The sequence below is a fragment of the Ictidomys tridecemlineatus genome, chromosome 2, assembly GCF_052094955.1.
Source record: "Ictidomys tridecemlineatus isolate mIctTri1 chromosome 2, mIctTri1.hap1, whole genome shotgun sequence".
Taxonomy (NCBI): Eukaryota; Metazoa; Chordata; class Mammalia; order Rodentia; family Sciuridae; genus Ictidomys; species Ictidomys tridecemlineatus.
In genome coordinates this window covers 76,148,197-76,169,282 of record NC_135478.1, presented here as the reverse complement: position 1 = coordinate 76,169,282, position 21,086 = coordinate 76,148,197, and the positions used below count along the sequence as shown (strand labels likewise).

Here is a 21,086-nt window from a genome sequence, read left to right as displayed (position 1 = left end):
CTGTGTGAGCTCATCCCTGCCTCAGCTGGAGAGCTAGATTAGGATGCGCGCTGTATATGGGCTGCACTTTTGCTGGGCCTGTTTCCTCATTTGTAAAGTGAAGGGTTAGATTAGATGACCGAAAAAGTTCAATCCTACCACACACAGTGGCACACGCCTATCATCCCAGCAGCTCAGGAAGCTGAGACAGGATGATCGAGAGTTCAAAGCCAGCCTCAGCAAAAGTGAGGCGCTAAGCAACTCAGTGAGACCCTGTCTCTAAATAAAATGAAAAATAAGGCTGGGGATGTGGTTCAGTGGTCAAGGGCCCCTGAGTTCAATGCCTGGTACCAATCCCCCCCCCAAAAAAAAAAAAAAAACAAAAAAAACCTCCAGTCCTTCCCACAGAAGGAAGAAAGCAGTTTGATTTCTGAAACACAAATACAGCCGACATTAGGCATCATCATTATTTTGGCCCACATTCTGAATTTATTCATTCCCAGTAGCCTAATACAAAAAGAGTATATTGAGCATTTTCTTCCCTTTTCAGATAAGTCTCGGGAATGCAACCCAGGGCTGAAGGAATTTTGATGACACAATAGTACCGAGTTTAAGCTAGGTTTGTGATTTTTAAAAAAAGATGCCAAATTCAAACTGACTCTTCAGAGAAAACATTTGGAATCAGACCAATACAAAAGATCACCAGAAGTCAGGCCAAGAACTGTGCTCCTGCTGGGCATGCCCCTGGACTCCAGAGGCTGAGGCAGGAGGATGGTGAGTTCAAAGCCAGTCTCAGCCACGGCGAGGTGCTGAGCAACTCAGCGAGACCCTGTCTCTAAATAAAATACAAAATAGGGCTGGGGATTTGGCTCAGTGGTACCAAAAAAATAAATAAAAGAACTGTGCTCCCTCTACCTGGGGTGAGCTTCCAGATGTGTGTTGGCATTAGTTGACAGTGCAAGAAGCCCAGGTGGTCACCATTCAGCTGGGCCAGTGTGCATCCTAAGGACTTGGGGACTCTCCCTGCCAACAGAATATACTGTGAAGGTTCTCGGAGCCACCAATGTCAGTGTGAAAGCAGGAGCTTGAGCCACCTGGTCCGTGCAGTGCAGACCTCAGCGTTGATGTGGAACTGAATGCACCAGTTTTATCTAAATCCAGTGACGCAAACAACAGGTCATGTGACTGTGAGCTGCACTGCACAGTTGAAGCTCTGAGTAACTGCTGTTCTGCAACCCCGGGAAACTGGCATCAGAGAGATGCATGCAAGGATCCAACAGTGGGTTGGGAGGAGCTCCTTGGCCAGAGGCTGGGGTGTGAGTGAAGGCTGTAAATGTGAATGACAACCTGTCTGAACGCTAACTTCCTCATTTTGTAAATTATTAGGCATTAAGTAGTGGCAGAATAATCTGATTTCTTGTTTTAAGTTATTTACAAAGTCAGTAGCTTCTTTTTGGAAAAGCCTAAGTTAAATTAGTAGTCTAGGCCATAATAACTGATTTATGTATTTGCTAAAGGTACTTTTGTATCTGCTATGTATTATAGCAATAAAAGAATCATTTTGTTAGGAAAAAATCAACTGGTATTCTTTTATAATTCACTGTGCTTTCCTTAACCTGCTCCTGTAAAGAAACACCAGCTCCCTCTCAGACAAAAAAAAAAAAACAAACAAAAAAACAAAAAAGAAACATGTTAAAAACATTTTTATTTCTTAGGCAAAATTTTACGAAATGTCAGGTTGACCCTCGGAGCCAGAACCTTCTTGCGCACGGGAAGACTGTGATACCAGTGGGCATTGGTCGGGGGGTTCATCATCAGTAAGCTTCCGTGGGCCAGCTGCAGCCGGATCACCTCTAGCTTCCGGTGGGGGTTCTTCCCTCGGGAGTCCTTGTGCCGGAAGCAGAAGTCCCTGCAGGCACCAAAGGAGACAGAGGCGATGGGGCTCCTGGGCGCCAGTTCTCTCTCATCGTCTCGATGCTCCCCAATGTGGTCACAGCCATCTTTGTACCTGCAATGAGAAAACAGGCAGCGCTCAGAATGACCTTCTGGAGGCTGTCCCTGCAGGCTGTCCCTGCAGGGCCTAAGCGCCTCCCTGACTCTGCAAGTGAGGCTGACCTGGGGCATCTACATGGGTAACCTCTCCTAAAGCAGGCCGACAACACCTCATCAGCCCCTGGCTCATGCATGGAAACCTTCCTGTCACATAAAAGGATTTCCTCCCTCCATACAGAATAAACTCCCATTCCTGGCACATTCTGGCCCCTGGCCACTCGAGAGCACCCCGCATCCCTTCCTCCCTCCCTCATTGCTTTCTGGCCATACCAGGAGTATTCCTGCTCCACAGGTGCTCTGGGCTTCTCTGGGTGCCTGGTCTGAGCTCTCCAGTTAGTTGCCAGCTCAGGTGTCTCCGTGAGCCCTCCTCTAACCATCTCATCTAAAGTGGGTCCTTCTCCTCTGCCCAGGGTTCTCAGCCAGGGTGATGTTACCCCAGGAGATACCGGGCAATGTCTGGACACATTTCTGGCTGCTCTGATGGCATAAGGTGCTACTGGCATCCCCTGATGGTGGCCAGGGACGCTCTCAGTCCTACAATGCACAGATCAGCCCTGGGCAACAAATTACCCAGTCTATGATGTTCACAGTCCTGCTGCTGCTCAGAAACCCTGAGTCCCAACCTTTCCTCAGCTACTCATTCAAATCAGCCTGCTTGACTGTCCCCACCACACTCCCCACGGTCCCAAATGACCCTGCCCAGCTGTCTGTCCAGGAGTTAATCACCCTTCCCTCCTGCTGCTGCCTGAGCTCCCTGAAGGACGACTGGGCTTGCGTTCTCCCACCATGATGTCCCTTGTGTGCTACTGGAAGGTTTGCTGTGCAGGACCAAGTATGGGGGAGCCCTGAACGCTTCCTTTTGGAGGAGACAGAAGGCTATAAAACTTACACTCCACCAGACAAGGGAGGCATCACCTGTTGACGAGCACGAAGTTGAAGGTATGTCCTGTCAAGCCAGAGACACGATCCCGGACGCACTCTAGAACTGGGATCCAGGGCTTTGGAGACAGCGTAAGGCCTGAAAACGTGTAGGTCAGTCCAGCGTCACCATATGTGGCTTGCTTCCTTGGCACACTGTGCCACTTCCCAAACACCTGGACCCTGGCCAGTGCACCTGTGCAGAAAAAAACAGCAGTGCCAACCCCCGGACCCAGAGAGGCAGGCAACACACCCTCTGAGTACTCGGGAGAGCAAGGGAAGGAAAACAGGAATGGCATGTCCCTCTGTCCTCCAGTGTCATGAAATGCCCTGTTCGGTAATACACCTCCTCAAAAATCACAATGGCTTGCCAAAGTTTTTTGTAAAACCACTCTTGCCCTTCTTTCTGCGGTCAATTCTTGAGCACGGTAATTTAATTGCCTTTCGGAGCAGAACAGAGACTGAACTCTGAGCACAATGAGGTTTTCATGATAGCCAATTTGTGTCAACCTGTCACTCCATGGAAGGCGGAGATTGTGTAGCTCATGCTGGGCCAGATCCCATAACGGCATCATGGGGGGTTCTTAGCCTGTGGTTTGCAGACCAGCAGCCTCCTCATCACCTGGAAACACCTTAGAAACCAGACTGCAGCGTGGCCCTCTATGAGAGTCTGGAGTAGCAACCCCCCCCCCCCCCCCCCCGAATCACGTTCTACCACTTCCTGTCCTGGAAGCTTTTTAAAAAACACTGATGCCCAGGCTGGACCCTAGCTATCCTGATTCACTAGGTCTCCTGTTGAATCCAGCTTTTTTTTTTTTTTTTTTAATTTTACTGGGGATCAAACCCAGGGCCTCACACATGCTAAGGCAAGCTCTCTACCACTGAGCAACAGCCTCAGCTTCAGCTTTGGGTTTTTTCTATGATTGCTTTTGAATTTTCCCAGGTGATTCTAGTCAGTAGCCAGGTAGATGCACTCTGGTCAACTGTCAGGGGCCAGGCCATCCTGTTTTTCCCAGGTTGTATCCCAAGCCCAGAGTGGCACCGAGAGTATTTGTTGATTCCATTAGCAAGCCCATCAGTAATGGCCCTGAAGGCCAGATTTCTCCTGATATAACATCATGGGTTGTAGGAAACAAGCCTTGAAACCCACACACCCGTCTTCTGTTTACCTGTAAAATATTCCACTTTTTCCTCCAACTGTCGGAAAATCTCGTCTGCCTCCGTTTTGCCAAACAAGACCGTGTAATCGCAGTCCAGGCCCTCGGCGCGAATGTGTCGCCAGCTGGGGCCTGCCAAGTGGGCGGCATTCCCTGGGGGATCTCTCCTGGGCCTCTTCCTTGTGTGTCCTTTGTCGTCACCCAGGGTAGCTCCTTCTTCTGTGCTCTGCTCTTGCTCCTCCGGCTTTCCCAAAAGGCTCCCTTGAACCTCCTTCCCCAGGAATCTGTCCATCCCTTCCCTCCACGGAAGAGGATGTCAGCAGCAAGACACCCAGGAAGAGTGCCCAAGCTCTGTCCCTGATGAAAACTCAATGAAAACTCACAGCAATGCTTCTATTTGGGGATGGAGCTCAGTGGAAGGGCCCTTCTGTGTCTAGAATGTGCGAGTTCCTGGGTTCAATCTCAGGGTCTGCAACAAAGAAAACAGTTTCAGCTGGAAGAGCCCTAGGGACTTTCTGGCCAGAGTCTTCAGGCAGCACATCAAAACCGCTGGCTAGGAGTGTGGCTTAGTGGTACAGCATGTGCTTAGAGCATCCTGTAAGCAACTGGGTTCAATCCCGAGCTCACAAAAAACAAACGACAAACAAAAATACCAACCAGGTGAGAAAAGGGATCAGCTGAAAAGCTTGCAAAAACTGAAGCCGGAATCAGAGAGGCAGTCAGTGTAGACAGGTAAACCGAGTCAGGTGGGATCTAGGAGGCCAATTTTCAGTGAGTCTGGGAAGCTGGAGACTGTCTCCTGAGGGGTCTTATCAAGAACCTGCCCCTGCTCCACCCTGTTGCCAAGGTAACCGGTCCCAGGAACTTCCCCTCCCTACACCTCGCCTCTTGGGATACCATGATACCAGCTGTGCCCCCTTCTCCCTCCCTGGAAAAGTCGGTATTTCCCCCCTTTTAAATAAACCCTGCTTCATACGCTTGCCCCGGCTGCTCCTCTAATGTTCAAACCTCAACATGTGGGAAGCAGGACACCGCTAACCGGCGGTGTCAAAGCCTGACACTTGCACTTCACCCCCACGCGGAAAATTTTTAAAGAACACGCCAATCAGTATTTGCAGTCAAGTTTGGAAACTCCAGACAGGGAAAATGACGCCCAGAGGGAGGGGACAGGGAGTTTTGTCAAAGTCACCCACAAATGCAGGTTCTCTATTCCTGTCCACTTTGCTGAGGAAGAGACACCTGGCTTCCTCTTTCTCACCAGCATTAAAACAAGTCAATACGGCGACACTCAAGGGGAAAAGACCCGGAATCCAAATACCAACTAATTACGGTCAAACCCTCCTCCCCTTCTGATAGAAAATAAGAACTGTAACACGTGCGTGCGGTGGGAGCTGGAGAGCTCTCTTTACACCCCCGGACCGCCCCTGCGTGGCTCAGAATCTGGAAAAAACCACAGCAACTCCCGGCCGGCGGGAAAAGATACTCACCCCGCCCGCGGGAGCTCAGTCGCGCTTGCGCATAGGTCTCCGGGGCAGGCTGGGAAGCACAGGCGCATTGGTAAACTCAGTGGCTGCTGACCTCCTGACGCCACCTGTCGGCCCCTGGATGCATCGCAGGCACTGCTCCGTGCCCGGCAATATCTGCTGCATCTGGGCTTAACTGCCTCATCTGTAAAGTGGGGACTACAACCCCTGCCAAGAGAGGAAGTTGCAATGAAGTTGGGGGCTTTGTTTTAAAACTTCTTGGTATACAGTTCTGCAAATTTTGACAAAGCTACAATACTTTATAATCACTGTTGAAACACAACGCAAAGAAAAGGCCACCGACTCCAATTTTAAATCAAATTAAAGCAAGCTTTTATTTGTGTACACCGGAGCTGGCCAGGACTGTTTCTCTCCAAAACCCTGGGCTAGAGATCAGCCCCCCAGCTCTCCAGGAACAAGGTTTTATAGCACAAAAAGTTGCAAACGGGGGGGCGTGTCTTGAGAACTTACAGCCAACAGGATTTTGACAAGCATAGTAAAAAGTCAGATAGATTAATGATCTACATGGGAGTAAATTCTCAACATCAGAAATGATGAAGTGCCACTGAGATTTTAGAGAGGGTTGTTATCTGGTCAGGGAAAGTGAGGCATGGGTGAGTTCAAGGCACCGGGAGGAATTCCAAACAAGTTTAGAAAGCTCAGTAATTTGTAGTAAAACAGAAATTAACTTTTCATGACTTTGTGATGAGATGGCTCCCAATCTTAAAATGGAATTAGGCTGGGTTCATCAATCACCACAATCAAGATATATAACAGTCCTGGCCAAATTAGATTGTTATATTGTGTATTGTGTACATGTGCAAATATGTAACAACAAATCCCCTCGGTATGTACAATGATATTACACCTATTAAAAAATGTGTGGGGGGTGTAGGGCTGGAGCTAGAGCTCAGTGGCAGAGCGCTTGCCGGGCATGTGTGAGGCACTGGGTTCGATCCTTAGCACCACATAGAAATAAACAAAACAAAGGCATTCTGTCCATTTACAACTACCAAAAAAAAAAAAAAAAAAAAAAACTGGGGGAAGGTGGTTAAGATCTAGAACAGTTTCATCATCACAGAAATTCCCCCCATCTTTTGGTTGTCAGCTTTTGCTCCTTACCCAGTCTCTGGCAACTGCATTCTTTCCTCTATCCCTCTAGTTTGCATTTGCCTGAATTTCATATGAATGGAATCATACAATACATAACTTTTTGGGTGTGACTTCTTTCATTTAACAATGGTGCTTTCAAAAAAAATTTTTTTTTAGTTGTAGAGGGACACACAATATTTTTATTAATTTATTTTTTATGTGGTGCTGAGGATCGAACCAATGCCGCACACATGCTAGGCAAGTGCTCTGCCACTGAGCTATAGCCCCAGCCCAAAGGATGCTGCTTTTAAAAATCCACAGCACTAAAAAGAAATATTGTTTGCATCAGTAATTTGTCCCTTTTTTATTGTATCCTATGGATGTAACACAGTTGTTTTTGGGTGATATGAATAGAATCATTACAGTCATTCCTGGACAAGTTTTTATGTAAATATAGATTTTTATTTCACTTGAATAAATGCCTAAGAGGATAATGCTGGGTCACAGAATAAGTGTATAAATGTTTAACTTCGTACAAACTGCTAAACTGGTTTTCAAAGCAAAGGATATTCAATTATGAGTCTTTCTCTTCTTACCTTAAGCTCCTTGCCCTGGGCACTGGCACACAGCATCAACAAGGATAAAGCTCCTGCCCTGGTCCAGGTTACATTTTAGAGATGCAGACAGGAATAAGCAAGGGAAAAATAATTTTATATAATATAGAAATTACAGAGCGATAGGCCAGGAGGTGGGGCTGGAGGAGAAGGCCACAGGGAAGAGTCCTGAGCAGAGACCCAGGCCTTGGGGGAGGAACTGGCTGTGTCCAGCTAAAGTGCTGGGATCCAGATTCAGTAGTAGGGCTTTGGTGGGAGAGGGAAGGAGCCAGCAGAGCTGGGTAAGACGCGAGGGTTTTATTTCAAGCCATTTTGGAAACTGTAGGAGGGTTTTAACCTGGAGGTTGTCGTGACATAATTTATATTTCCAAAAGATCACCGATAGGAAAGAGAAAGCCAGCCTGGGTTGTAAGCCAGAAGATGGGAGAGCTGCTGTTGAATTCAGGATTTGGAGAATTGATTTGCAGATATTGATAGTTTGAACCCCCGGGGAGGGATGGGGGAAGGAACCCAGGTGTGTGTTGGGGGAGGAGGGGGACCATGGTGCTTTTAGAGGGTGAACAGTTTGGGGTTTGACCTCCGTGACCTTAAAGTCAGCTCCAAACCTGGTAGATAAGGCAAAGCGTAGCAAAGCAGGCTGTGAAAAGTGGTTGAGATCCGTATAGCAGTTCAACAAGTAACGGAGAGAAGGCTCGTTTTCATCCTGCCACACCCTGTGGGGCCCGTCCCTTTTTTACAGCTGAGCAATTGGAGCACCAGGCCCAGAGGCAGAAAGAGGACGAAGGCATTTAACTAAGAAAGAGTAGGCGGTCCAAGCCCTACCTCTCCGCTCCCGCGTGGCTCAGCAACCCCTGGGGCGCATGCGCAATGAGCCCTCTACGCCCCGTCCCGCCCCTAGGGAAGCCCCCAACCCCCGGCTCCGAGCATGCGCCGGCTGCTTGGCGCCAATTGCTGACCCACCACTGACTTCTGGGTCCCCGGGCGGCGCTCGTTCGCTCCCTCCTCGGTTCCGGGATGATTGGCCAGAAGACCCTGTACTCCTTCTTCTCCCCGAGCCCCGCCAGGAAGCGAAGTGTCCGCAGCCCGGAGCCAGCCGACCTGGGGACCGGTGTGGTAGCTGTAGCTGAGGAGAACGGCGATGCAGCGGTGAGGCGCGGCGGAGAACGCTTCAGGGCCCGAGGGCGAGGGGCAGGGATGGGGAAGAAGTCAGGAATGCCATCTGCCCGGGGCGGTGCAGGAGCGCACAGCTCGCTCGGTAAATCAGGGACCCGAGTTGAATACAGCCTACATGCCTTCAAAACAGCCGCCTCCATCCCTCATCGGCCGCCATGCTGCAGGGCCAGCCAATGGGAATGGGCCTCGGGAACCACAGCGCCAATTGGCATGCAGCTGTCCCACCCTTCTCAGCCCTCTGTCCAATCAGAGGGGGAGGGAGGCGGGACCCCGGAGGAGGGGTTTTTTGCCGCGAAAAGGCCACGTGGGGACGCTTGCCGCGGATCCCGCAGGGCGGGGCGCCTGAGTGAGTCTCAGGACCCCGCGGGGTTCTCGGAGTTCGGACCCCAAAGCTCTGCACTGGCTCCACCCCGAGCCCTGGAGTCAAATTGTCTGATTTGGCTCGCACCCGCCTTCGCCATGGGCGTCTGTAGCCGACCGCTGGTGGGTTTGGCCCGGAAGCTGCGGGCGCCCGGGAAGCGGCCTGTGCGGTTGGTGACCCGCCTCTGCGGGGACTCGTTGCAGGACCATCCCACCAAGAAGGCCCGGGTCGGGCAGGAGGAGCCCGACACGCCGCCCTCCTCGCCGCTGAGCCAGGAGCAGCTGGTCCGCATCCAGAGAAACAAGGCCGCGGCGCTGCTCAGACTCGCGGCCCGCAACGTGCCCGTGGGCTTCGGCGAGAGCTGGAGGAAGCCCCTGGGCGCCGAGTTCGGGAAGCCGTATTTCATCAAGGTGAGCCGCACAGCCGCCTTGCCCAGGGGTCCAGAGAGCACTGGCTCTTAGTTGGCTTGGCAGGTCATCTGCCTTTAGAGCATGTTGGGCTTCCACGGCCTCCTGTTTTCCCTCCTGCACTGGGTTTTTACCACGAAGCGAGTAAACTAAAGCCGTGATGATCTGAGTGTGCACTTAGGTTGTGAAGGACGGTAAGATGATGTCATGGGTTTTAAGCCACTTAGTTTGCTCCCCAGGAAAGGTTGGCATAAAACAACCAGACCGATTCCCCGCTGTGCTCTTGGGAAAAAGATGAGAAGTATTGGCATTACTCGGACATGAAAGCCATCAGGCAAAACGACAGCGATCCGTCCCCGAGAAACAGGGGAGTTGGGGTGATCCGAACTTAAGGCCCTAGTAGGAACAGGGTTTTTTTTTTGTTTTGTTTTAAAGAACTTGGATTTGAAACGTTTCAGGGAGTCAGATAGCTTGCATGAGAAGTTTTCTTACTGAATTCTTACAGGTTTCCAGTAAGAATCTGATATTTAAATCTAATTAATCTTTTAAATCAGCTAATGGGATTCGTTGCAGAAGAAAGAAAACGTTACACTGTTTACCCGCCTCCACACCAAGTCTTCACATGGACCCAAACATGTGACATAAAAGATGTAAGTACAATTGTGGGTGAATTTTACTAGGGGCTGGAATCAAATAGTACTTGTTAATTAGAGACACTGGAGAAAAGCCATATAATCTGTCATCCAGTAGAAATTAATACTAAAGTTATGGGGTTTGGCTGACTATATTTCACCCTATATTTAATCTTTACTGTGCTACCTTTGCAACAAAAAGGAAAAATATGTACAACAATGTCACTCTTTTATTTATTACTTATTACTACAAATTTATTTCGATGAACCTTTAAAAAATTTATTTTTATTTTTTATATTTTTTTAGTTGCAGGTGGACACAATACAGTTATTTATTTGTTTTTATTTTTGTGTGGTGCCGGGGATCAAGCCCAGTGCTTCATACATGCTAGGCAAGTGCTCTACCACTGAGCCACAACCCCGGCCCTCACCCCCCAATTTTTTTTTTTTTAAGTTGTTGAGGGACCTATATTTTATTTATTTGCGGTGCTGAGGATCGAACCCAGCACCTCCCATGTGCTAGGTAGGTCCTCTACCTCAGAGCTACAACCCCAGCCCCTCCATGAGCCTTTTAAAAATCTTGTTAATTGCAGATAATGGGACTGAGAAAGAAGGATCTCTTATGTACAGAAATGCACAAAATAGGCAAAAAAGAATGAGAGTTATGTTTAGAATCAGCAGGAATGGGCTGGGGGTATGGCTCAGTGAGAAAGCATTGCTAAGCATGCAGGAGGCTCTCTGGGTTTCTTCCCAGTTGGGAGCAAGGCTGTTCAGCTCAATCAGCCTTCAAGAGTAGGGGGTTGTTGAAATCTTGGTAATTTCCCAACTCCATCTCATGTAATAGCCTCATCTTCCCCCATCTAGCCTTCCTATCAGAACTGACACTGCTAAATTAATTGGTAGAGGAAATAGGACAAGGGGTCAGAGGATAATACATTAGTTGGACAGTCAGCCTCCCAAAAATTACAGAGTGACTGAATTGCTTTCCTGTGTTTCGTGATGAATCTCTCAGGGCTTTGTGTGTCCTACCCAGGTATAATCTTTGCTGCTGGGGGAATATGGTCGCTACAGGCCACAGCTGTGAGAGAGCCACAGTTCTAGGAAAAGGACTTGATTGGGCTCATTTGAAGTGGAACGCTTGAGTGTGTATTTTTGGTGGTGGGAGACAGACCCAGGGCCAAAGCGGCCACACCACACAGTAACAGTCCATATATATCATGCTGACATTTTGTGGCTAGATCCCCTCCTCCCTGTTCTTAAAGTATTTGGTCTGCAAAATAGTTACATAGTTAACCATTATTGCCCTTCTCCTTTTATTTTTTAAATATAAACCGGCATGTAGTAATTACACATGTTTATGGGATACAGTGTGACATTTCAATACATGTATACAATGTATAATGAGGAGGTCAAGGTAGTTGTATTACCTGAGACATTATTTGTGTTGGAAACTAGCTATTTTGCAATATTCAATTAATTGTCTACCATAGTTAATCCTACTAGAACTGGAATGTGCTTTGGAACATTAGAAGTTATTCCTTCTTACCAACTGCACCCCATCCTATTAGCATGGAAGACCCTCCTTAGATAGGGCCACATCCTACCTCCCAGCCTTACCTCCCCCCCTCACTCTCCCCCTCCAGAGTTACAGCAACACTCCTTGCTTCTGTCTTGAAAACCAGCATCAGAGGTTTGGGTGTGGTTCAGTGGTAGAGTCCTTGCCTAATATCTGGCTCTGGGTTCTGTCCCCAGCACTGCAAAGAATAAAATAAAACCAGCTGCATCCATCTGTGGTAGTTGAACCTTTGTGATTTGGTTTTCCATGTAATACATTCAGTATCTGCTTACTCTGAAATTTTTTAGGTGTTTTCTTTTTCCTTCCCCATTTAAAAATGGGAGCAGGAATCATATGATTTACAAAATATTCATTAAATCCAGTAGAAGTGGAATAGGTGAAAAACTGTCTTGATAAGGCAGTCACACCTAACGCTTAGAAAAGTTTCACAATTTATCTCCTAGAGCAAGAATTTTGAATCTAGCTCCTTGGTTTTAAAGTTTAAAAAAAAAAAACCAGAAACCAAGTCCTATTAAATTCAGTACTAGCCAGTGGTGCATGTTTGTAATAGGACTGCTTGACAAGTGGGCAAGTTGGAGGCCAGCCTGGGCAACTTAGCAAGACCCAGTCTCAAAAAAGCCTGGGGATAGAGTTCAGTGGTAGAGCATTTGTCTAGTTTGTGCAAGTTCCTAGGTTCATCCCCAATACCAAATATATATAAATATGTACATATTTTTTTCAATGCTAGTTTGCTCCCTGTTTGAATATTTTGCCATATTGTGAACACCAGTGATAATGAAACAGGGTGGCCTCTCAGAATCCACTGGGCTGGCCAGGCTGCTTTATAGGTAAGTGTACTGGGTCAGGGAGATTAGATAATTTGCCCAGAATCTTCTACATCTAGGACCAGAGTCTCAGCGCCAGAAAGCTTTCCTACCTGTCCAGCTGCTTCACCATGAAGAATATGCACCAGGGGCAGGAATTGAGAGCTTCCTGGTCATGGGAACATCTGTAGCTGGATTTGAAGGATATAGAATGCAGAGGAAGGTTCTGAGAACTCCAGGGACAGAAGCAGGAGGAAACAGGCAGGTGCTGCATCCAGAAGCTGAGCCAGCCTGCATTTCACACCTCTGAGTGGGGACCTCATTGCTCTTCCTTGCTTCCTGCTGCCTACTCCCATGCCCTTTGACCTGACCTCATTCTCCTGGTTTCTTCCTTTCCAGGCTCTAAAATGCACTCATCCTTTGGTAGTTCCTCGTCATGAATCTGTGCCACTGAGTGTGTCAGTCTGTCCGGACTGCACTGTTGATCTATAATGGAAAACACCAGGAAATGAGCCCACTGTCCATGGGTAGTGACGATATGCTGTACTGGTTTGCACACTGCTCAGGTGTGTGGCAGGAGACATACGCAGGATAATGAGTGCATTAACCAGTCACATAGACGGTTAAAAATGGTTAACTCTGGAGCTGGGGTGCAGCACAGTGACGAGCACTTGCCTAGTGTGCCGGAAGCCTGGGTTCCTCCCCAGCAAGCATTGCAAAAAGAAAGAAGGCCAGCTTGAGGTGGGATAGGGATCGCCACGACTTCAGCCACTTTGTATATTCCTGGGTGGCTGTGCTGTTACAGGGCACATTCCTTTTTTTTTTTTTTTTTTTTGAGGTACCTTAAATTGAACCCAGGGGTGCTTAATGACGTACCCAGTCCCCTTATTTTTTATTTTGAGACAGAGTCTCACTAAATTGCTGAGACTGGCCTCAAACTTGGAGTCCTCCTGCCTCAGCCTCCTGAGTTGCTGGGGTTACAGAGGTGCACCATTGTACTCAGTTCTACTCTGTAATTTGAAAAGTGAAAAGAATGAATGCAAAACTGACCCCAACTTGAACATTTGTGTTAGAGAAGGGGCGGGGCAGGGCAGCATTTCAGAGTGTTTGACAGATGACTTGGTAATTGGACATAATGGTGACCCGTGGATCCTCCCTTGGGCTTCTGAATTGGGCCAGGAGCAGGGTTTTGCTTTTCACTGTTGTGTCTTCCCATGTAGATGACCAGTCAGCCACATGTTCACTTAGGCCACAACAGTATTATGGTTCAATTCTTTGCCACCTGGTGTTTACAGGTGAAGGTTGTCATCCTGGGACAAGATCCTTATCATGGACCCAATCAAGCTCATGGGCTCTGCTTTAGCGTCCAAAGACCTGTTCCACCTCCACCCAGGTACAGTTGTTTTGCAGATGGCAATGGTCTAGTCATAATTGCTTTTGGATGTGTACGTTGTAAATTACAGGCAGTGGTATTGGGGGGACTTTCACTAGCCTCTGGAGGAGGATTTCTCAACCTGGCACTATTGACATTGGACTGGGTCATTCTTTGTTTTGGGGAATTGGAGTTGTCCTGTGTGCTATTAAAGTTATATGGGGGTCAGAGCACCCCTGGTTAAAAACCACTGCCTTGGAATATTTATATAAAAAAGATAAAAGGGATATGAAACTGTAAGCATCCGTGGGGAGGTGGGTTGTAACTGCTGGGTGATTTACTTGGGTCTTTTCAAGGTATTACTCTGTTCCTTATATCCAAATACAGACCAAAGTAAAGGTCTGTCAGATTGACTTGTCAGGACTGCAGGTGTTTATCTTGTTGATTGGTTCCCTGGTTTCCATTGTCCCTTCCAGGGGCTAGCTTTAAACCTATAGCTTTTTCACATGTTGTCTTAGAATCACTCAACTTTCAGGATTCCACTTAAGATCCTGTTTTTGTTTTTCTTCCTTCTTTCTTTCAGTTTGGAAAACATTTATAAAGAGCTGTCTACAGACATAGATGGTTTTGTTCATCCTGGCCATGGAGATCTATCAGGATGGGCCAAACAAGGTAAGCCAACCCCTGCTAGATGCATTTTGTATTGATACTAACAGTCATCATTTTATCCTGCTCTTTACAGTTTTAAAAGGTCATCATAAAGTACTAAATGTCTAGTTTTGCTGGTTGCAAGTGGTGCATGCCTATAATCCCAGCTACTCGGAAAGCTGAGGTAGGAGCATTGTTATGTTTGAGGCCAGCTTCATCAACTTGGCAAGATTCTATCTAAAAATAAAAAATAGAAAGGGCTGGGGGTGCAGCTTAGTGTCGAGTGCCCTGAAGATCAATGATCTGAAGTACTGGAGGGGGGCAATGATTAGTTTATATGAGTGAAAGTATTTTTTTAGGATATGTCTTTTGTTCTGCAGTCAGTTTTTAAAAATAATTTGAAGCATAATATTTTAAGTTTATCCAGTTCACCTAATTGAACATTCAGAAAGTGGCTCTGCTCATATTGATAGGAGCTGTGTGTCTAGTGCCTATTTTGAGACTTCTTTTTTTAAATAAATTGTCCACAACCAGGATGAAAAAAGAATGTTTACTCTTAATTTCTTGAAGTCTGTTTTTGTTTAAGTGGAATGTTTGGCCTGTTTTCTTATTTGGGGTTATTTAGTATCACATAGGGTACTTAAAAGACATTCTGCTGGTAGGTAACCCATGTTCACCGCTGTAAACTGGAAGGTGCCAAAAGGGCAGAGATGACAATAGAGTGGCCTCTAATCTCACCAGAGCCCACCCTGGCCATGTCATAAGGCTTTCCTCATAACCTAGGGTCATTCTGCAGTGCACATGGTTCATCGTGCGTCTGACCCTCTTGTGGCATCTGCTGCTGCGGCTGAGCCTCCTCCTCACGTGCTCCTGTGGCCTGTGTTCCTAGGTGTCCTCCTGCTCAACGCCGTGCTCACTGTCCGGGCCCATCAAGCCAATTCCCACAAGGAGAGGGGTTGGGAGGAGTTCACTGACGCAGTCGTGTCCTGGCTGAATCAGAACTTGAACGGCCTTGTCTTCCTGCTCTGGGGCTCATACGCCCAGAAGAAGGGCATTGCCATCGACAGGGTATGGGTGTTAATGCTCTAGGCAGTTTAGAGAATTCTAGGAATCCCTGCCAGTCAATGTTAGAAAATGACTCTCTTGGGTTTCCCTTTGAGAACTGAGGGGCATCTGTCCACACACATGGTGAGCTGTGAAGTGGGAAAGGCAGCCGGCCAGCTTTGGTTTCCTGCAGTTAGTGGTACAGGCTCGGCACGCCCTGTTCACAGAGGACACAAAGGTCCCTGGCATTACTCCTGTAGCATGTGGTGCCTTGCCTTGTGAATGAGGCAAGTGTCCTGCTTCCAAGAAATTGGGAGCATGTAGGAAACATGAGGAATTCCACTTAATCACACACCCAGTTTCCCCTGCACGTGGGTCACTACCTGAGGTCTAATTGTGAACGTCCAACACAACCAGACCAGCTCTTTGTGCTGCCTTTGCCGCATCCTCTCCAATTTGCTACCTCTTTGTCCTTCCCCGTGTACCTAGCACACCTGGGTACCTGGTTGCTGAGTTTAACCTGGAAATCATCCTTGAGTCCTCTTTCCCCTTAAATCCTGTCTGTCTGTGAATCTCATCAACTCTGCCCCTAAAACGTCTCCATCCTCCTGCTTCTCACAGTTGCCTTGCTCCTCACAGTTGCCCTGCTCCCCACTGGCATGAGCTATCAGCTTCTCTGCAGCACAGCTGTGGTAGAGGACAGGTGAGGGTGTAGGGTGGAGAGCAGAGGAGGGTTTTGGGTGGGAGGGGGAGGGGGAAGAGTGGAGGAGTGCTGGGTGGGAGGATTCAGAAAAGTGCAGTGGTAGTGAACTGCCCAATTTTGCATGTGCCCAAAGCGGCAGTGAGTGGTGGAGCCATGCTTTGAGTTTGTCCCACAGAGCTCTGGTTTATGTCCCTGCATCTGTGGAGCAGCCCACCGTCACTAGGCATAATCCCCGCAGTCTGTGGGCCAGTGGGTGTGTTAGGGCTCAGCCAAGGATGGAGCTCAAGCCTGCAGACCTCACTCATAAGTCATTGCCTATCTTTTCTCTTTAGTGGAGCTTTGTCTGTATTTTTTAATAGAGTTTTTCAAAGGTATAGTAAATTCTCATGATTGACAACAAGTGCAGTTATGTGATGGACAGCCTCCCTCCCTCCTGTTCTGTCCACTTAGTCCCTCCACCTCACTTGGCTAAGCACTGGTGTTTAGTTTCTGATATTTTTCTGGAGTCCTCATGCATATATAAGCAAATAATAGCCAAGCATGTAAGTCAGATCAAAAAACTTTTTTGTCTGACAAAGTTTGTGTGAATACGTAACATTTTCAGAGTTTGGGGAAGGGGGGTTGTTTTGTTTGTTTGTTTAGGGGTACTGGGATTGAAACCAGGAGCACTCTGAGTATGTCCCCAATTTCTTTTTAAAGTTATTTTATTTTGAAAAAGTTTCCCAATCTGGCTTTGAACTTGCCATCCCTGAGTTTCTGGGATTATAGGCCTGTGCCACTGTGCCTGGATTAGGGATTTTTCTAACTGGAATCTTGGAGGGGGGAAAAAAAAATCTAACCTAAGATTAAATCTTGCATGGATTGCTAAGGTCTTTTTTTTTTTTTTTTAAACTTGGTATAGACCTTTATTTATGTGTGGTGCTAAGAATCGAACCCAGTGCCTCACACATGCCAGGCAAGTGCGCTACTGCTCAGTCCCAGCCCAAAATCTTGTTTTATAAGTAAAGAAGTATACATGGGAGTAATTACTCTTTACCTTAAGGAGGCAGTGAGTGGCTGCTATAGCTCTTACTGTGTTGGTAATCTGTGTTATCTATAAGCATGGTTTGGTCTGGAAGTAAACCATTACCTAGCTCCAAGGCCAAGTCTCCTGAGTGCTAGATTGTCTAGTGCCCCCTCATTAGTGTCCTGGAAGCACATCAAATTCAATCTTGTTTGCATTAAATTCTTCTCTCTCCTCCCTAAACTTGCTCCTCTGTACTCTCCAACAATAGAAAGTGCCACTATTTGCCTACTTGTCCAGCCAGAAATCTGGCACTTAACTCTGGCACCTACCTGCCTCTTCCTCTTCCCCCCTCTTCCCCTCCATGTGAAATCAGTCATGTCTGCGTTCTTCTCTCTGCTGTTTCACATCTCTTCCCTTCTGAACACCTCTGTCCTGAATCGACCCTCATCTGATCTTGCCTGGAGATTCAGAAGCTTACTCTAGAGAAGGCCTTGGCGTAGGCTGACCAGCTGGGTGGGAGATGGCCTCCAGCAAGCCTTACTTCTGACTCCCCGGTTTCCCCTCTGAGCTCCAGGCTGACTGGCCACCTGCACCTTTCCCCGAGCCCCACTTCTTGCCGTTCTTGGCACAGACCGTTTCCTCTGCCCAAACTGGAAGTCTTTGCTTTCCTGGGAGGTGTCTTTCAGAGCTCCGTGTAGCTGACTTTACAGGGGCCTGTAGGGTTGCCGGTGTGGTGAGCCCTGACGTGCCTTCTCCTGACAGCCACCCGTGTTCACTCATTTGATTCTCACAGTGGCCTCCTCCTAGGTGAGGCATAGCTGTCACTTAGCTTACAGATGAAGCTGAAGTGCAGCTTGGTGTTGTGGCCATTCTTGTGGTCACAGCGGCTGAGGGATAGAGCTGGTCTTGGACCCAGGCAGTCATCCCAGGCTCTGCTCCTGGCCGTGCTGGGCTCCTTCCCTGTAGTTTTCCCCCACATGCACACCAAGCAGGGATATTTATTGTGAAAGACCACAGCTTGTTAATTTTTACATAAAATGCAGAAAAGAATTGAGAGGAAAACAAAAATAGACCATAGTCTCTCTGTTCCAGATAACTTCAATTGGAATCTTAAAAATCAAGTATTCCACTTTGAATGCTTTTTACCATTTCCTCTAAAGGAATACTATAGTGTCTTGGGTATTTTTCCAAAAAAATTGTTTGTATTGCTGGAGATCAAACCCAGCGCTCATGCATCTAGGCAAGCACCTTACCATTGAGCGATACCCCCAGCCCTCAAGGAAAAAAAAAAAACAAAACTGAAAATGCATTTATTACTTTATATTGCTTGTTTCCACCTGATAAATTTTAGGGGTCTTGGGGCCAGGGGTATAGTTCAGTACAAGATGTGTGGATAGCTCTGGATTGCCAGTGCCACATTTAAATTTTTTTCTTTGTTTTTTGATGTCCTCCCATATCAGTACACATAGGTTAGTCCAGTTTTGTTTTGGTGGGCTTTTGTTTTTGCTTTGGCACTAAAGACTGAACCCGGGGCTGCTTGGTCCCTTAACACTTGGAACACTGGACTTACATGAAGCTTCAGCCGGCTTTAGACTTAGATCTAAGCTGTGCTATGGTTAGTCTCAATCTCTGCACATCTGTGTGGATGTCATAGCATCCTTTAGGAAATGCAATCTAAATGCAATTATAGCCGAGGAATTTCTAGATAATATATGGGCACTTGAAAATGGCATAGATAAGCCGGGTGCAGTGGCACATGCCTGTAATCCCAGCAGCTCGAGAGGCTGAGGCAGGAGGATCACAAGTTCAAAGCCAGCCTCAGCAAAAACGAGACACTAAGCAACTCAGACGCTGTCTCTAAAATACAAAATAGGGCTGGGGATGCAGTTCAGTGGCCGAATGCCCCTGAATTCAATCCCTGGTACTCCCCCTGCCCCCAAAAGGCATAGATATTGCCAAATTGAAGGCTGAGATGGATCCCCTGCACCACCTAGCAAAGGTAGTCCTGTATAAGTGATGAACAGGTGAGCCCTGCTCTAATAGGAATGCTGAAGGTAGACACCTTTGGGAGGTGGGAATTGCATGGCTGTGTCGAAGTATGTCGTAGTCTTTTGTGAAGGTCCCCAGTCTGCCACTTTTTATTTTCTTTTTCAGAAGCGGCACCATGTACTGCAGACTGCTCATCCCTCCCCGCTGTCAGTGTATAGAGGGTTCTTTGGGTGTAGACATTTTTCTAAAGCTAATGAGCTGCTGCAGAAATCTGGCAAGAAGCCCATCGACTGGAAGGAGCTGTGACCTTGTACTGAGAGGGGGTCTCTTCTCTGGGGGGTGGTTTTTGAGAAGCTGCTGCTGAAGTATTTGTCAATTGTGAAGTCGTTGAAAATTTCCTTATTCTTAAGTGCCTTGCCTAAGAGGAGAGAGCTTCCATTCAACAGCAGAGAGCCAGGCTGCCCAGCCAGGGACAGCAGAGATACAGCACTGTGACCATTTCTGTATTTGAACCCTCCAGGCACAATAAGATGAGGCCCAAGGGTGGCAAAGGTGGCTCTGCCTGAAATAAGCACACTTCTCTCCAGTGAGGTCAGGTTCTGGTCCTGTCCAGCCTCTTACCTCTTTGGTTCAAAATGGAAGAGATGCACCTTTTTGGGACGGCTGTTTGGTCTTGCTGCTAGCATTTTTAGCTGATAGGTTAGACTTTAGGTTACAAGGTATTTGGTGGCTTGGCTTGGAAAAGCCCCTTAAATTTGTGAATCTTCAGGCCATTTCCTAGAAGAATCTGGAGGACCTTTTGCAAGCCTCTAGGAATCTGTCCCAAAAGCTAAGGATCAGAGTTTCCTGATTATAGTAAAGGCCAGGATCCCTGAGGATCACACCCTCAGTGTGAGCCTCAGTGTGATCCTCAGACTGGATGAAGAAGCAGTCTGGAATGATGGGTGAACAGAGAAGAAGGTTCTGTTTTGTTTTCATGCTGGGTGGGAGACTTTCTCCTAGGGTCATCAGTTGAGGTGTTTTAAGGAGGGACAGATTGCCAGATTCTATTTTTATGGACTTGGATTTTTTTTTTTTTCATCACTGGAGATTTTTACATTTTTGTAAGATACGCAGATACATATTTTTTTTTTTTAAAGACAGTGGTTTTTGCTGTTAGCTGGGTTAAAGAGTTAACCCTTATAAGTTTGGTAATAAAAGATCTAACCCGTTGAAGTTTTGCTTCCTGTCCCCTCTTTTCTTTGGAATGTGTGTAAGCCCTCGGGCTGCCTTGTCCTTTGTACTAAGGGACCCGGTGCTTGTTACCATGGCAACCATTGTCTGCAGGAATGGCCAGGCCTTGCCCTTCCTCCTTCCACCCTGAATGGAGCCTCCCACTTGGCCGGGAGGCCTAGTGTTGTGGGACAGGCCAGCCAGGCAGGTTCTGGGGATCCTGGGTGCCATCTGTCTTGCCCAATCTTCCCTCTGAATCTGTCATATGTGACCCATTGGTCTGTTGGCACTTGGCCCTCGTCACTGGTAGGCTGAGGAAGAAGGTGCGATTCCCTGGCTGTCTAACAAGAAAGCAGGATATGGGGCTGAGGTGTAGCTCTGGGTTTGCTATGTGCTTGGCTTGCAGGCCTAGGCCCTGATGAAAAGCGCCTCAGTGAAAACCGAGTCCAGCAGAGGCTTTTCCCAGGAGGGCATGGATGTGGAGACAGACCTTGGCTTTGCCCAGATACGTTGCTTTCTCTGGGTTACCAGAGTTTCCTTTTTTTAAAATTTTTTTTTATTTTAATATTTATTTATATTCTCGGCGGACACAACATCTTTGTATGTGGTGCTGAGGATTGAACCCGGGCCGCTCACATGCCAGACGAGCGTGCTACCACTTGAGCCACATCCCCAGCCCAGAGTTTCCTTATCTATGAAAAAAGGGGCTCAGGATTCCACTGTTCTGTGAGCAGGACAGACTTCTCAAGTGTAATAGATGCCTTCTCAGTTGGGCCTCTGGTCACTTTGGGGTCTTTCCAAAAGCATTGCAAGGGATCAGTGAGT

General features: G+C 47.5%; 2 protein-coding genes across 6 annotated transcripts; one reads left to right on the top strand and one right to left on the bottom strand.

Annotated features, from left to right (window-relative positions):
* Positions 1-1,667: 1,667 nt before the first annotated feature.
* Alkbh2 (alkB homolog 2, alpha-ketoglutarate dependent dioxygenase) lies at positions 1,668-8,433 on the bottom strand. Of its 5 annotated transcripts, XM_040289365.2 has the most exons (6): positions 8,296-8,433; positions 7,318-7,375; positions 4,764-5,797; positions 4,119-4,575; positions 2,947-3,145; positions 1,668-1,888 (listed from the first exon to the last, which is right to left on the bottom strand). In XM_040289365.2, exons 4-6 carry the CDS (start codon positions 4,396-4,398, stop codon positions 1,684-1,686), a joined length of 684 nt encoding a protein of 227 aa, XP_040145299.1. In that variant the 5' UTR covers positions 4,399-4,575; positions 4,764-5,797; positions 7,318-7,375; positions 8,296-8,433; the 3' UTR covers positions 1,668-1,683. The 5 variants fall into 5 exon arrangements, with proteins under 5 accessions (XP_040145299.1, XP_013220555.1, XP_040145298.1 ...); XM_013365101.4 differs by lacking the exon at positions 8,296-8,433 and having other exon boundaries at positions 1,668-1,987; positions 5,594-5,797; positions 7,318-7,381; XM_040289364.2 differs by lacking the exons at positions 7,318-7,375; positions 8,296-8,433 and having other exon boundaries at positions 1,668-1,987; positions 4,119-4,400; positions 4,490-4,575; positions 4,764-5,631.
* On the top strand, positions 8,348-20,264 carry Ung (uracil DNA glycosylase). The gene is made up of 7 exons (XM_005340106.5): positions 8,348-8,481; positions 9,073-9,279; positions 9,831-9,926; positions 13,583-13,680; positions 14,243-14,331; positions 15,197-15,375; positions 19,215-20,264. The coding sequence occupies exons 1-7, from the start codon at positions 8,350-8,352 to the stop codon at positions 19,353-19,355; spliced, it is 942 nt and encodes a 313-aa protein (XP_005340163.2). The 5' UTR covers positions 8,348-8,349; the 3' UTR covers positions 19,356-20,264.
* Positions 20,265-21,086: the final 822 nt, after the last annotated feature.